The following is a 17,630-nucleotide window of genomic DNA, read 5'->3' on the forward strand; positions in this document are numbered from 1 at the left end:
TGAGCTTTAAAATTAACAGTATTGAATAATTTTCCTTTTGAAGAACTGAATTTTAGCTTTTGGGGAAAAAAAAATTAAATTAAATTTTTTGAGAATTTTAACTGTGCCCACATAACTCTCTTAGATTATGATTTTATTCCCATATTTTTCGAAAAATAAAACTTCTTAAGAAGATTGTTTTACCCACATTTAAGGACACTAATTACATAGTGGAGAAGTGTGGCTCAATGGTTAGAGCGGCAGACCCTGATGCAGAGGTCTGGCCCGGGACCAGGGTTCAATTCCCCGCCTCGGCGGGTCTTGGGCTAAAAAAAAAAATTCCACGGACCTGACAATTCTCGCCTCGGTGCCTATTCCAATCATGGAGTCCCACTCTGCAACTCTGGGCAATAGCTTGCTTAATCTCCACAACGGCCCCCACAACGCTAAGGATGCCTGGCCTCCACCTTGGGGGTGCCCAGGAGTGGACACCTCACAGGGAAAGCCAGGATGGGTTCCACAGCGGTATTCGTACAAGCCTTGAGACCCTTGCAGGTGAGTAGTGCGCTATACAAGTATCAATTTACATTTTAGTGGAATGGTTTCCTGCCCACATTCAGAAAATTTCCCTGCATAGTTTTGAAGAATTTTTCTTTTGCTGTTGGCAGAATATACAATTGCTTAAATCAAGATTTTGCTCAGCACGGTAACTGAAAGTACTAATATAGTTAATGCTCACACAATATTAAGTCTAATATTTTTGAAGAATGTTTGCATTTTGTTTTTTGAGACTTTAATTTTTTAGAACCAATGGGGCTTATTTACAAGCCCCTTTCACCGCAGGTGCGTCACTTTTTCCCATATAAAAAGTGATGCACCTGTGGTGAAATGAGCTTGTAAATAAGCCCCTATATTTTTAACAATAAGCAGATGGCTACATGTAAAGAAAAAAATTTCTTACCTCTTAAAAATATTTTCTCAAGATGTGTCTATTGAATGTCTGGGAGCCGACTGACCTTACTCATCCAGCACAGGATTGGGCCACACTGGGGATAATGATTGCAAAGTGTAATATTGCCCAAAAATGGGGTTCGGAAGAGTCGCCGATGCTTGCCACATGGTGCAAAGACATGGACGCCGCTATGGTAGCCGAAAAAGCAGTGTTCGTCAATCGAGGCTGTCCTCAAATGTGGAATAGGATATGGGGGGCTTGGAATAAATTTAGGGGCTACATCTGTGAACCACCAAGGGTGCGGACAGACGAGGTATCTGATGGGGAGGGCAGAGGACCGTTGTGAGATTAATACATGTAATATTGCTATGCTTCCTGTACTGTGGAACTTAACGAGGTGTGAAATGTCGAAGGAGTGTGTAACAATGAACTGCGATATATGTAGGTGCTTTGTGATTAAATTATGCCTTATTCAAATAAAAAGAGTTAAAAATATATATATATATTTTCTCTGTTTTTTCCTTGCCACGTCTAGGTTTAAGCCACTACCATCTTGTTATTTTCAATCTGTATTTATGCCAATGGTCTGTGCCTAGGTGTCCCTCGCTGTCTGCTGCAAGGACAGAATGCCGTCCCCTGACATGTCCAAAATGTATGCATGTGCTATCTCTCTAGCACTTAAACCTATCCTCTAGATGGCTGCTGCGAGTTGCAGCTCATTCAGCCACATTCAAAAGAAGGATGCTTCATTCTAGGAACTCCTGACCATTGCTTCCTTCATGAAATCTCATATTGGAGGTTACAGATGGAGCACAAACACTAAGATGCACAGAGGAATAAACTAACACCATCTCAATGAGGAAGGAGGAGAGCTACTTGGGTAGACATCGGGTTCCATTTCCTAAGTGGACCCAGCACCATAAAGCATAAAGAAGGCGGGACAGGAGTAGGCGGGTAAATATGAGAGAGAGGTCCGAAATTCCAAAGCCAACTCTCACACCGTCTGTCTTTCTACAAGTAACGAGCACCCAACTTTGAACAGAACAATTCAAATGGGTTGATTTTTGTGTTGGCTTCTATACCTGGGGCATAGATATATTAGCTTGACAGATTTTTTTTTTAATAAAGCCTGCATTTTCGAGGTACCCAACGTTGGAATGTTCGTACAATTTTTAGAGTTTGACTTGTACAAATTTTTTAAGCCAAATGAAGGCCAGGAGAGGTTAATCTAAAATCAAAATGCAAAAAAATTACTTTATGTTTCATACTGGTTCTGTGTGATGTTAACAAGACATTGCTAAAATCAACCCTGCAGCTTATACATGATTGTATGCTCACTTCCTGTTAGCCACTGAGTGATCTCATGAGAGACCTGGTAAGCTGAAAAGGAAAGAGCATGCAGAGTTCCACTTTTGCATTTTTTGTTTGTTTACCTATTTGGCATGTTCTTCCCTGGGCCACTCGCCATTAGAGCTTTGGAGGAGCATTGGGCTTGGCAGTATGAACAACAACAGTCTAATTTCTGGGGTTAAAGCTTTAAGATGTGGTAAACAAATGTGCTTCCATTTATATTTAAAAAGTGCATAACCACAAAAAAGGAAGTTGATGAAGACCAAACGAGGAAAACATATAGTAGCCAAAAAGCAGTTGTCTTGGTGATTTTATTCTATCATTTTCGGTTATCATTAGTGCAGTTGCTCTGATCATGGTGAATAAACACTTTTGTTTTATTCTAGCAGCAGGAACATTGCAGGGCTGCAAAATCCTTAGTGCGTTGAGTGGGAGTGGCGGAACGGAAGTAGGCCAATTTAGCTTAGCAAGGAAAAGGAAGAAGCCCCCCCCCCCCCCTAGAAGGATAACCGGTCCTTTTCTGTGATGTAGGATCTTCCCACATTAGAAGGAAGACAGGGTTGAAGGAACCTCTATGTTGTTGCAGGATCTCTAGAGAGATGTCACTTGCACTCGAAGTAGAACAGCTAAAACATTTCATTTGCCTGGAGAGCACATGGCACCATATTGAAGAGCAATGGTCCTTTTGAACAGACATGAACTATCCTTCAGGATTCCCATGTAGATCTTCATGCTAAAAGTCACTTTCTCATAATAAACATGCAGCGGTTTTTGGTGCATTTGTTGGCGTAGTGGCCTTTCTCTCCGCACTGCCAGGAAAAAAATAGGAACAGTAAGTAGAACTACAAGAGGCAGAGAACTAGGTTAGCATTTAACAGGAGCACAAGGAAGAATAGTAGTATTTCATGCAATCATTCATGAGACCAAACAGAAAACCCAGACACCATTAACTGTGATATTAAAAGCTCTCGTCTAATGTTAACTAGGGGCGGCTCCTCCGCGAAGGAGGAGAAGCGTTGCCCCACTGCCTTCAACTGCAAAAAAAAAAAAAGGAAAAATAAAATGATAATAACGCAATGTTATTGTTTGCTCCGTGCTGCGGCAGCTTTGTGGGCGGGGCGGGGCTGCTTTACTCACAGAGCAGGGCAGGGGAGGAGTGAGCACGGCCAAACACTCAACTCACTTTGTATGTTCTCCACCCAGGCTGCATTACAGCCTGGGTGGAGACCATGCCCCAAGCTCCCATTCCCTAGCTGATCACCGAACCATGGTGCAATGTAGCCTAGTGATTGGTCAGGGGAGCCTGGGTGGGTGCTTCCTTTTCCTGCTTCCTGTTAAGCAGAACAAAGGAATGAGGATGCAAGAGACCGAGAGGAGGTGGCGGGCAGCAGGTACTTGTTTAAAAAAAAAAAAAATTAACATTCATCCCTCCTCCCCCCCCCCCCCCCCCGCTAATGCTATTTGGGAGCAAACACCACTGATGTTAACCGGTAGCAACAGCACCATGTAGGGATAAGGACTACATATATGGGCTTTAAAACTGTTTTCAAGTTGAAAGTAGGAAGCATCCACACTCCCCAGATATTGTAATCCAGGGACTCCTTTGCACGCCTCACCTTCAGTTTTTTGGGATATTGAAGTCATTTGTAGTATCAGGCACCTCAGTCACCTTTAATGTCTATTGCTCAGTTCCACGAAGAAGATTTAGTGATCAATGTAAAATATATTTCTGATGGATACTTCTAACCACAGATGCCTCGCCTTGTGAATACCCACATGTGCCAGGCTGCACCCGTAGACTTTTTCTCAATTCCTTTGTACAGCAGATTGCTCTGTGCCCGATCCGTGCAGCCATCCCAGAAGTGACGCTGGGGTCACAGTATAAACAGCTCCTCCATGTGTCTATGCCAGATCCTTTCTTTCTGTGCCTTCTGACATGGATCCGGAGCACTCGCTCTCTCTCGATTTCTGTCACTTGACAAAAAAAATCTCCATACGTTTTTCCAGATCTGAAAGGGACATATCTCTGTATAAAATGATGGGGCTCAAATCCTGTAAATATTGCCACAAGCAGATGTCAGTTAGTGACTCATACAATGTACCTCTCTGGTGTTTCGGCTCCGCTCTGGACTAAGTCATGCAACTAATGTGCTCAAATGAACCTGAAGACCATCAGGGTCCCACCGGGGACTGTACGAAGGCTGGGAAGGCCTGATCCCGATCAAATTTGAGGCTGCGGATCCGCTCTCTGCCCCAAGGTAAGTCCTGAAGAGATCTTCATCCCACTCCAAATCTTCAGGCAAGTTAAAAAAGGAAAAAAGCAAGTTGTCCAAACATGGGTCCCCCTCTTCCCCGACACTCTCGCCAGGAGACGTCCCATGGAAATTACGGTACATCAAGATCGCGGTCACCCACCGCAGAATCAACTCCCGTATCGGTGACGCAGCAGCAGATTCAAGACGTCAAAGAGGCTGTTTTGCGAATTTTTGGTACCCTTCCGGAGCCCTTTGGTGTGCCTTTGGGCCCAATGGAGTAAAGGAGGCCTCCAGTCGGGTTACCGTCTGCAGATCCGCCTCTTTTTTTGAACCTCCAAGAAACCATTGTCCTTGACACCTCACCGGATACAGGACACAATTCTCCACCTGGCCCTTGCCTCTTTTGCCATGGTAATTAGAAGAGCAGCAGAAGTTCTTGACTTCCAGCTTCCCTTCATTGAGGTTAAAACAAATGTATTTACTACTGTTCTGCAGCAAGTGCAGACCTCTTTGGAACTTCTGCTACCATTTAGTTAGGTCATCACAGATAACTTCTTGGGCTCGTTCGTGAAGCCAGGATCCTGCCCCCTTTCAGTAGACAAATAGCCTGACAGCACAACCTAGCTCCAGGGCATCCACTTTTCCTCCTGAAGCACCCAACACCAGAGAGCCTTCTGGTTTATACTTCCACCGGTCGACTAAACCCGAATGCATTTCTGGCCATGCAGAGTCGAAACGTATAAAGGTATTCGGGAAACATATGTACTCCTATACTAGCATTCCTCTTACGTCTTTCAAATCGAGTTGTCTTCTGGGGCATCACTTGCACACCCTGTGGGACATGGTGATCAATATTGCCCACAGTCCCAGATGACCTCCTTACCAACCTCTGACACATAAGTACCTAATCTGTTCGAGCCTGAACACTACTGTCTGGGTAGGGTAGTTGGTACCAGCATGGTGCTTTGGCACCACACATGGATAAGTTTCACAGGCTCCTCCAGTGATGTCTAACAGTCCCTTTTGATGGCACCATTTATTTGGAGACAAAGCAGACTTGGTATTAGAGTGCTTCAAAGAAAGCAAAGCAATAATGCCCAAAAATATTAACTCTTTAGAGGCTTCAGAAGAGGGATACAGCAGAGGTGGACAGCAGCATCCAGGCCCCCAGAAAACCCACACACCTTTAATTGGATCACCCAATCCCCACCCCTCCTGCATCCCGCCGCTACAAAAACTCTTTAGTTTGCATTCAGTGGTGCACTGCCACCTGGTTGGAGGCTAGATACATTTTTACCACTATAGGTGGCAAAACATCACATCAGACAGATGGGTGCTATAAATTGTTTAGTGAAGTTACGCCCTGTCTTTCTGGTCCACCCCTCAGATAGGCTGGCTACACCACAATGACTTCCTGAGGACTGCCAGCCCATTCTCTGACAAAACGTTCAAGTTCTCTTGAAGAAGGGAGCCGTAGAGAGGGAACCTGCATCAGAGGTCAGGACTGGCTGCTACTCCCAATACTTTCTGGTGCCAAAAAAGGACAGAGGACTTCATGCTATTCTAGACTTCTGCCCCTTGTACCTCTTCCTAAACACGGACAAGTTCAAGATACTCACTTTGGCTCAAGTTCTATCTGCCTTGGATCCAGGTGACTGGATGATGACATTGGATTTGCAGGATGCCTATTTCCACATCCTGGTCCTGCAATCCCACAGACACTACCTGTGGTTTCATAAAGACCATGAGCACTTAGAGTTCTCCGTACTCCTCTTTGGTCTCACCAGTGCCCTTGAGGTTTTCACAAAAGTGATGATATTGTTTGCTGCCTGTATGAGGAAGTTGGGAATGCCATTCTACCTGTACCTTGATGACTGGTTGCTGAAGTGAGCTCAACTCACACAGTTGTGAACCTCCAGAGGTTGGTTGTCACCCCTAGGATTTACCATCAACGATCCAAAGTCACACCTGACTCGTTCACGTAGGCTCCCCTTTCAATGGAGCCATCCCAGACATGGTGCTGTTTCAATCCTTCACTATGCCTCAATAAGTCCAGGTTATACTGGGTATAATCCTGATGTTTCAACCATTGACCTGGGCCTCAGTAAGAGTGGTTGGCCTCCTGTATCCTGTTAGTCAACCGTGTCAGGTAGCACATGTGGGCTCTGCAGCAAGATCAGAAGTCTCTTTGGGCTTAGCACCAAGGGATTTTCTAAGAATACATCCAGGTGTCAGAGGAGACTGCGAAAGATCTGCAGTGTTGGTTGCTGGACTGCATTTGAACAGGTGGCAGACCCCTCTCCCTACCCCACCCAGAACTAATGATGCATCATTGCGGGGCTGTGAAGGCCATCTTAAAGATATGGAGATGAGAGAACTCTGGACTTTGGAAAAAAACCCTCTCCACATCAGCCTGTTGGGGACAATTTGCCTGACACTAAAGGCTTTCTCCTGTCCATCAAGGGGGGCTGGGGTTGGGGGTTGGGAATAGGTGCATGGTCTAACACAGCACCACAGCCATGAGGTATTGCAGCAAGCAGAGGGGAGGTGCCAAGAGGATCTATGCCTCTGAAACTGGCCTAGTTGTCAGGGCACCTCCCAGGTCATACAGCTACCGGCAGGGTCTGTAAAAGCGAGGGCGAACAAACTCAGCAAGCATTGAGCTCTGAGCTGGCAGAGGGCAATGTTTCAACAATGGTTAGTACTTGGCACGTTCAAGGCAGTTTGAGTAAATATTGACATAAGGTCCAAACGTTTGCGTGCTGAGAGTTTCTAAGGCAGTTCTCCCTCAAGGATGCCATTTAGTTGGTAAGGAACTCGGGACTCCTGTATGTCTTCCTGGCTCTACCTCTCATGCCCCTCTAATTGAGAAACAGAGCGGGCCGCATAATCAAGACTGCGGGAGACTACGTTGAGGAGCGGTGAGACCCTGAACTTGGCTGCGGGTAGCTGTTGAGCACCGGGGACCCAGCGAGACGTAGGTGGCCCGAGTGACACCCGATCTCCAGCGAACTGAGCACCAGGGCAGGTAATGTAAAGCGCTCTGATACCTACGGGTCTAGCCAGCGCTATTTAAAACTCATTAAATAAAATACAGTTCTGAATAAGATGAAGAACGACCAGGCCAAGTCATCCTAGTGGCTCCAGATTGAGCCAGGAGAGTGTGGCATCTGGAACATCTGGCTTCAAGAGGATCAAAATCAAAGAAGGGAGGTAAAAGTGATTAATGCGAGATGCACTCTGCTTCCAATACATAACCTGAAAGTAATTGCAAGGAATGCACCTGCGCCATACTCTGTGGCTTATAGTCTCTTCACTAAATTATAGTGAGGCCCTCACTGACCACTTTCCTCAGTGTTGTGCTACCTGACCTGCCATCTCAGAAGCAGAGCAGAATCTGGTTAGGCAATTTTTCTAATTACGATCAACTCAACTTGTTGCATCTAATAACTGTACAACATCTTCCTGTACAAGCTAGTGCTGCGGACTAAGGCGACGTTTCTTCCAAAAGTTGTCATACCCTTCCACATTGGGCAGGCTATCATTCTGCTGGAATTCTTATCCCTCCTCATCTATCCAAGGAGGAGCAAAGACTGCTTTGCTTATGCCCTAAGAAAGCTCTGAATTGCTACATTGAGTGCACCGGTGACCATCAGGTGAACAATTAACTCATCTTGGGGTTCTTTGGAACAAAGAAAGGAAAAGCAGTACAGAAACTGACCATCTTGAGATGGACTGTCCTTTGTATAAAGATCTGCTACAGACGGTATATGAAACAGCCTCCGGAAGGCTTACTAGCTCATTCCACCAGAGCCAAAGCTGCTACCACCGCATTGGCAGCACACCACCACGTGGCAAGCGTGGAGACTCTTGGAGACTGCTTTTCTGAGGGCTCTTTCCACACGGCAGAGGAGCTGGAGACAGACAGTTGTTTACCAGGCACCCGGTTTTTAACATACAGGGCCCTGATACTGTGAGAACACTGTATAGGGCATTGGAGCCGGAACCCCCTGTACATAATCTACTACAGACCTTGTGATGTTTGATCAAGGGGTCCACCTGGTCTCCTGGCTGTACAGAACTGCACTTTCCATGAGGTAGATGACTTACCACATTGCGGGACAGATGGGAAACTTTGCTCTGTAGGGTTTTCACAGGTAAGGAGTGGGACCAAACCGTAGAACACTCATGCAAGTACACCCGCAACATGAGATTTAAATTTAACTATTTAATTCTCTACTTGCTACATACCTTGCACCACACAGACTGAATGTCATGGTACACACAATGGACTTCGGCTGCCCTAGGTGCTCCCTGGTTGATTCAGACTTCTTTCATATGGTGTGGAGCTGCCCAATAATTGAGCGCTTTTGGATGCAGGTCACGAGAGACCTGGAACATACTCTAGGCAGTCAACAGCTTCATACAGCGGGTATAGGCCTCCTGGGGCTCTATAAAAAGTGACAGGAGAAAAAAGCAGAATTCTTGACTTGGCTCTAGGAATAGCCTGCAGAGACGATGCACATCACTGGAAGTTACCTCATGATCTCCCACACAGCCAATTGAGAAAAGAGGTGGAGACCTGGGCCTTGGCAGAAGGGGCTGTACTGCACGCCGAAGAATACAGAAGGATGTGCAGGCGACTGCTTGCAGACTTGTGGGCAGAGGTACTGACCAGATTTTTAGATGGCGACTCAGACGTAGAGAGAATACAACACTTGCTCGGCTTGGAAGGGTTCTCACCATATAATGATAATCCCGGTACTTTCTCCCTTGACACCCCGTTACCCTTTCCTAACTGATGTGATATGGAAGATAGATCTGAGGATCCGGCACCTGCCCACATCCCTATGGGGAAATACATTGAGCAACCTTTTTGTTACAAGTTGTGTTTTCTATTAAGTTTTCTTAATTGGATGTAGATTTATAGTGGGAAAGATTGCATGTCGAATAACATTTATCCTGTAATGATGGGCTCTATATATACGAGAACTGCTAGCGCATGAATGCCTCGAACATTTTTATCAGCGCAGGTATAATGTAATGCTTAACAAATGAGTCCTAAAAGTCCCTGTAACATAAGCCTATGTGTTGACATGCAGGCTGTATTCATTGCAAAACCAATGAAAGATAAATAATTGAAAAATATATCAGGCCACCACATGGGCGTCAATTCACACATAAACAAAACACCACTTCCTGGATAGCCAGGTCCGGCGGGAGGAGCACTTAGACAATGAAATCATAAGTGACCAAACTAGCAGTGGTATTCCACAGACCCACCATTGGTGGAGCTACTTCTTTGGTATCTATTTACAAGGGAAGGCATCTGCGGTTATATAAGAGTATCCACCAGGAAGAACATTACCAAAGGTAGGTAACTTGTTTACTGTGTAGAAATGTAGGCATAAAAATATTGACATATAAAAGCTGAAAAGTACTGATCATTGTTTGTCTACTCTAATATTTTTAGGGCACAAAGCTGATAACTCAGCAGGAAAAAGTTAGACAGAATCTCTCCTACTGAGCTATGGGAGCATGAGGAATGAAGGGCATGTACAAGGAGTGTAGAAATCAAGAAAAAGGAGCATAAGAAACAGAATGGTAGAATACTCTTATTTAAAATAGAAACAAAAGGGGAGGGGGCAGGGGAGTGTGGCGTAGTGTAATTTACAAATCGGGCACGGTTTTACCCATCCCAACATTTTATGTAATCAAATTCATTCCACAAAAAGACCCACCACAGCAGCAAATTACGAATAATTTAGCCGCATTTTAATCCTAAGGGAGATGTCATGTAACTAACGAACTGCTAGTACTGCAACAATAATTTAATCTCAACGTTTTTTATGAGAAAACATTTTAAGATGAAACAAAAAATGTAGAAGATCTTTGTTTTCTTTGAATTTAATCAGAATATTTTTTATTTATTTTTCAGTTAATTTTAACTTCCATCTGAAAGAACAAATTTAAGACTTTTAGCTGTCTATTTATTGACAGGTTTTGTAGGAATTCTTTTTACACACCATTCTTGAAAAAACGTTGAGATTAAATTATTGTTGCAGTACTAGCAGTTCGTTAGTTACGTTAGATGAGTGGCTCAGCTTTACTGCTTTAGGCCCACCTCCAGTATTGGTCTAAGGGAGATGTCAGGCACCCAGAAGGTTATGCGTATATTCCCTCATCCTCCCTACCTTTCTGCTGCCCACACGGCATCTGGCCAGAGACAAACCTGCCTCAAGCTGTACACAATAGGACTATATTTTGCATTGCAGAACCTTGGTTAAGATGAACGATTTACTGGTTGAAAAATACTGGTCGCAATTAGTGATTAGTATTTTTGCAACCAGTATAGAATCTCCCAAACCAACTAATGTACAAATAGGTTGGCATGGAAAGTTCAGATTTGTAGTGGGTTGCAATCAAACCTACCCTATTAATATTCATGAGGTAGGTCTCAAATTGTGACTCACTCTAATTGGAATTAGAGTCCATTACAGGGATCATGGCCTTCCGGGGTCAGCAGACAATCATGCCTTTCATTAAAGTAAAAAAAGTTTTTTTAAATACAAATGCAGCCTGTTTTGTTAAACGGAGATAGGACTGCATTTAAAAATAAATGTTTGCCTATTTTCAAGATTGTTTGAGAGTTGGCAGTGGTTCCATGGATCACTGCATACTCCCCAACCAACTTTTTTTTAATATTCAAAAAGAGGAACGGGGCCCCGTAAGTACCTTTTTCTTTGTGGATATGAATTCTCACCCTAACCTGGGGATCTGTAACATTCCAATGGTTTAGGACCCCCTATTTGGGTCCTGAACCATTGATAGATATCAATAGGAATTGCTATTTGAAAGGGACCACTGCAGCGTGCGCCTTCCAAACAGCGATTTCTTATCTACTACTAAACCAAATTTAGGAGTCAGAAAAAAGTAACTGACTCCTCAAATGGGTTTAGTACATTTAAGAAAGCATTTATGCAATTGCAAACTCCGAACTTGAGCGTTTACAACCAAAAAAGATGATTTGTAAATTTGGCCCCTAGTCCTTCCGTTCCATAGGTTATGATACGATGACGTGTATGTGATCGATCTTAACTTCTTTTCTTTTAAATATGGTAGTAACTCCTAATCAGCAAAATAGTTTAATTTGTATGCTCTTCCCAGAAGATGCTAATTGGTTATTGAAGCCTGGGAGGTCTGATAAGTTGCTCCACAGCTTAGATGCTGCTGTTAAAAATAAATTACCAGACGCTGCTTTCTTGTAGTTTGAAGTGACCAACATAAGTTGTGTTGAGTGATGCTTTTTAAAAATAATTATAAGCATATCCATAAATTGCCTTCAGCATAACGCAAAGAATCTTATAATCCACACCGTCAATGTTACCCTATTTTCACTTGTGCCAACTGACCTCACCGGATACATACCACTTCCCAGTTACTTCCGACACCCTGCTCCTTCCTGCAAAAGTTGTATTTATATCCTATGACCAAAGTGTTAATGGCCTTCAATAGATCCAGCAGCATTTGAAAAGTGGACCTTCCACCAACCAAGACACTAAAAATTGTTTTCTGGATATCGAGCAATCCTGCCTCTGTCTAAAATCCTGACGGCCACTTTTCCAATCATGTGATTTTGTTCAACAAAAAATGCAGCTTTGGGGATGGATCAGTACTGTTTAGGATCCTTTGCATCTAGTACAGGTTTTTTTTTTTAATGGTGTAATCTAGAATTGGTTCAATGCACACAGTACACTTCCACGTTTAGAATCAAATCTTACGATAGACACGTTAACATGGACCAAAACACCGGCCAGCTCTTAGCTGCACAGCTCAACAACTCTACATGGACATGGAATGGATTTCTAGGACACTTTTGTTTATACTCGTCGAGGTACATTAATCTCATCCTCCGAAATCTCTCTAAAATGAATCTGCTCAAGGATTGAATTAGGTTGTGCTAATACGCAATGGACAAATCTATCGATTTTCACAATCCAGCGTTCACTTGTAATAGTCTGCTTAGTGGTCAAATTTTTTGTTCTCAAGGAAGCAGTGCATTTTTGGCACCAGTCAGCAGGTGGAACAGTTTAATCCATTACCAGAACCAGATTGACAATACACTTATGCTTATTGAATAGTTCTTGTTCGGAATTTTTTAATAAGCTCACTTAGTCCGCGGGACTGCTTTCTATTAAGTGCATCTAATTTACTTTACAGACTTCAAGTTTTCATTACTTTCTGATATATCCTAGTAGCTCTTCTGAGCTCTCCTCCTAAAGGGCGCAGTTCATCTGAGAACCAGTTAGAGGTATTTGTCATATTAAATGGCTTAAGTGTATAGAAATCATGTGTCAATTTGACAGCCATGGGGCTGTCCTCAACGTACTCATTCAGCCTCAACAGTGTCAAAATGTTGATCACTCTAAAAGTTTTAGTTGCCTCAATCCTTTGATTATTCAGAGGCTTCTTAGGATCAATCTGAACGGAAGTCTCCTCATGACCATACCTCTTGACTGAACCTAGTTGTTGCTCACCTTGATGTTACAGAACAATATCCAATCCAGGATATGTCCTAAGTTATGCGTGGTCTCCATCACATACTGCACAAAGCCAGGTTTCTCCAGAGATCTCCACAAATCTTTTATTGGTTTATAATTCTTATCTCCAAGCCAGAAATTGAAATCCAAGACCAGCATTTTTGTATGGTTATCAATAGGGATTGGAATCTAGTAAAACGTTTACTCACAAACACCTCATTCCCCTTAGGTGGACGATAAGTTACAGCACCCACTGTTAGTGAAACTTTCACCACATGTTGTTCATAGAAGGCTGCGGTAACCTTATATATTTGATCCACAGTTAAAATCCCTCTATAAACTATTGGGACACCTCCACCTTTCCCTTTGGGTCTATCTTCCCTTAATATCCCATAATTGTGTGGGACGGCAAGCAGTAGAATTGAACTGGATCTTAGTCAAGCCACATCTCTGCAATAAAAAGTAAACTGATTGTTTCCTACTATAATGATGTTACTTACAGCACCAGAGATATGACAGAAGTACTGTCTTTGGCACCAAAAAATAATGCAAAGACAATTTTCTCAGTATAACAGATATCCCTTTCAAAAGGTCGAATTACACAGGCCGTAGGGCTGTGCAGCGGTGAGAGCAAGTTGGCGTACAGTAGAAGGGATAGCATGGTGCAAGGGCCTGATCTCCCACTTATGGCATTTTAGGAAGTGCCACAGTGCCTTCTAAAGACCTGGCCTCCCTACAAAACAGTACAAAAAAATAAATTCCTTGTGAATTTGGTAAAGAAGTAATGGACATTCGAAAGCCCAACACTCCAGAAAATTCATTTGATTCCGGGTACAGATGAAAATCTGTGCGGGGATTAGTTCACATCGTTCCCACCTTAATAGTGTATACAAATATATTTGCTCAATTTCTCAATACATAACGCAGAATACATCAGTTTGTTCTTTTTGGTCAGAAAGGATAAATATATATACAAAATCAACTGGAGCAAAACCTATCTACTCTAGTCCCCATTATGTAAGCAGAGGACCTAGTGCAAAATAAAATTGCTGTTTTGTGCACCATTGAAAAGGCTACATAACCTGGCCCCTATTGAAGAAGCAGCAATATTCTACAAATGAATATTTAAACAACTGAAATTAACATATGGGAACTGATGGAAGCAAAAGTACCTCCATATGTTTTCGACCAGGTGCAACGTAAGGAAAACGTGACTGGTCAACCGTTTAATTCTAACACTTGAAAACTTTGCTATCAAGGAAATGGATGCAATACAAGTTGACTGAATCCCCTTTTCGGTGTGCAGAGTCCCTAAACTTTTCTACTGAGTAAAAAATAAAGTACATGAATGTGACTGCTTTTTGTCAAGTATCATGGACCACACAAAAGCAGTAGGATCTTGCACAACGTTGCCTGCTAATGTACTAATTTCATACCCATGTATTTGGAGGGGTAAACATAGCTTGCTGAGAAGTACGGCACCATGATGTGACTTAAGGAAGTAGCTAGTAAACATAAATGCCCTAACCTGAAACATATCTTTAATCACGCCGAGCATGGGAAATGGACAAACCTGATCCTCCTTAGAAGAGTTCCTTTCATTCTTCCATCCATTAATTCACCCTTCCATCCATCAGCATGTAAGTACGCTTTACATATATTTATCTTGTTTTTGGCCTACTGACAGGCACTGTAACTAACATTGCCTTGAGCCTCAACTCCAGAGCTCTCAGTCACGGCCCGTTATCAACAGAAATCCGTTAACGAGTCATGATTGAGAGCTTTGGCAATTGAGCCTAAAGGCATTGTGATTTATTACAATCCTGTCACTGGGTTAGGTTCTTGGTCCGCGCCCCTCCACTGTTGAGGGGAGGAGAAAAAAAAAATACCACTTACCTTTTCGCGTGCAGCCGGTTCTCCTCCGTCTTGTTCAGCTTCCTTCTTCCTGCTGTCCTGACAACATGAAGTACCCGGCTCCTGGGCTCCCCTGAGGGGTAATTTTACCAGTGGGCCAGGGTGTGGGGTGTATCCACAGGCAGAAGCAACCACAACAGGCATTGAAGGCAAAAGTGCCACTGGCTCAACAAATATGTCCTTGGAATTGTAGCATTTCGAGCGAATATGCAAGTGGATCTGGAATCAGGCAAAACGAATCCAGTTTATGGGGATATACCTCACTGCATGGGTGGAAAAGGAGCTGGATCCTGGATCCTCTGGGCATCAAATGAGGTAGGTACCCAATGCGTTTGGAAGCAGTCAGAGACAATACAGGCTTACTGTTTTAAACATGTGACAGCAATGGTGCAGCTTCTCAAAGGAAGTTCATTTTGTCTGTAAGAAATGGGGTTATTGGTCCAGGGGGGTGGAAGCCCCACTCAGTCAACACCCACAATCCTTGTCAAATTAAACCATTAAAAAAAAAAAATCACTAAATTAACCTGCACTTAACCCTCTGGTAGGTTGGCACAAAAGCAGTCAGGCTTAACTTAGGGGCATTGTGTGAAGTTTTTATGCAGCCCTGAAAACACAACACAAGAAAAATCCAAAACCAATTTAGGAAAATAAATATAAGTGAGTAAAATGAAACCAAAACAAATTAAATCCAATCAGTAGAAGCGGAATTATGCATTTTTTTAAGTTGGTAATGCAAAATAGTGCCTAAAAGATCAAAGTGCCAACCACAGGTATCTAGTTGTGCGAGGCTTGGCCAAAGTCAAAAGTCAAGCCTGACCACGATGGAGCGCAAGTAAGATACACGAGGTAGAATGGGTCTGGTCTCGGCTTACTTTAAGACAAAGAAGACATTTTGAAGAAAAGCACCTGAAAAGGTAGAGTTCAACAGGGCACGGGAGCAGGCGGTGCCCAAGAAGAAGGCGCCGTCATTGGGGAGTCATTGGACAAAGCTGTGGTGATGACTTTTGCCTTCGGACAAGTCTCTTTTTCGCCTTTGAACTTCATCACTTTTTTGTTGAAAATCACTGGGACAACGAAGCTGCAGGCTCTAGTCGGTGAGGGCTCCACAAGGATGAATACCTTCGTCAAGGGTTTCTGCTGAACAGGATTTGCTGCTGCGGAGAAGAATGTACCTGGAGCTACCGCAAAGTTCGGCCCACTGGAGATGCACCTTGGGCAGGTCAGCTGGCATTGAGGCCCTGGTCTTCTGTCGGTTCTCAGGGCACTTGTTGGTGAAAATATTTTCCAATTTCCACGTTTTAGGGTTAGGCAGGAGCAGCACCTCTAACACCACTTCCAGTGGTCAAGGACCTGCGTGGCACCAATTGGGGGGGTTAGAACTCTGAATTCAAGGCCTCAGGAACTTGTTGTGTCCCTGTAGCTCACACAGGAGGCCAGCCAACTAGTTTATGGAGTCACTTCACGTAGTTCTGGGTTCAAGGAGATGGTCCAGTTCTTCTTCAAGCAGCAAGGTAGGCCTTCAAGCAAGACGACAGTCCTCTGGGGATTCAGGCTTCTGAAGTTTTCCAGAGGTCCCGTAGTGTACTGAAGAGTTGCTTTAAGGGCCCAATTTCTATTTCTGATGCCAGCATTTGGAGTGGGGGGGATTTCCTATACTACCCTCACATCTGGTTCTGGAAAATTCTCCTCTTCTACTGTCAAAGCTTCAAGAAGTGTGGTGTGACAAAAGACTAGGGTCAGGTTCATGTGTGTGTTCTGAAGGCATGTACATTTAAACCCACATGTCCTACTTTTTAAATACAATCCATACTGCCATATAAGGCTTTAGGGCCTAACTTAGGAGTGCCTTATGTGTATAAAAAGAAGGTATAGGCCTGGCACAAGATTTCTTTTGCCAGGTCAAAATGGCAGTTTAAAACTACATTGTGTCTATCTTAGGCACTGGATTAACAGCTGAGTTTATTATACAAGGTGAGATATCTCCTGTAAAACAAATGATCAATTAGATCACTTGTCAACATGACCCTGAGTGGATACCCTTATAAGATGAGGGAGAGTACTCCAAGAGTAAACAGAGGACAGTTAACCAATTAACTGAGTATTGGGTATGATTGCTGATATGCAGTTTGATCGTGTAAGGGGAGTCTAAATTTACATGTTAAATATACGGGCCTACACATTTTAATAGACTTGTGGTTTGTTTTAAATCTTATTACGTCGTACTAGGCAGTTTGTTTTTTGTGACCTATAAATATTTACAGAGCTGAAGAAAAAGTGTATAAATCAAATACGAAACAATCACAGAAGCAAGGAAAGCAATTTTATAATTGAAATGTACATTTCTTGTAGTTTTATCAACTGTTTAAAGTGTTGTCTATTGTACAAACAATATATGAAAATGAATTTTGATAAATGTGTTTCACAATACAGGTACACGATCTAACACTGATGTCTAAAAATTGTTGTGGGAATCGTATATGTGGTCTTGAAAAAGATGGCTTAATTATATTGTGGCCATCGAAACGTGTCGACACTTGGGCACACAATCCATATAGTGACTTTAACCTCAGTATTTATCTTGGTGCAACATATCGGGTTCCTGGTCCAACGTCTAAACTTGGATGTGTGGTGTCTATGACA

General features: G+C 43.2%; 1 protein-coding gene across 3 annotated transcripts in view; it reads right to left on the bottom strand.

Moving 5' to 3' along the window:
* Positions 1-2,573: 2,573 nt before the first annotated feature.
* Positions 2,574-17,630, bottom strand: part of CPSF4L (cleavage and polyadenylation specific factor 4 like) — a 168,929-nt gene continuing 153,872 nt past the window's right edge. Inside the window, exons 8-9 of one of the 3 annotated variants that reach the window (XM_085617346.1) lie at positions 3,266-3,315; positions 2,774-3,092 (exon numbers count right to left, since the gene is read on the bottom strand). In XM_085617346.1, the coding sequence (XP_085473472.1) occupies positions 2,918-3,092; positions 3,266-3,315 (225 nt within the window). In that variant the 3' untranslated portion in view covers positions 2,774-2,917. Of the gene's footprint in view, positions 3,093-3,265; positions 3,316-17,630 lie in introns of all 3 variants that reach the window. The other 2 variants (XM_085617344.1, XM_085617345.1) reach the window with 2 other exon arrangements.

Source organism: Triturus cristatus, chromosome 7 (assembly GCF_964204655.1).
Source record: "Triturus cristatus chromosome 7, aTriCri1.1, whole genome shotgun sequence".
Lineage (NCBI taxonomy): Eukaryota > Metazoa > Chordata > Amphibia > Caudata > Salamandridae > Triturus > Triturus cristatus.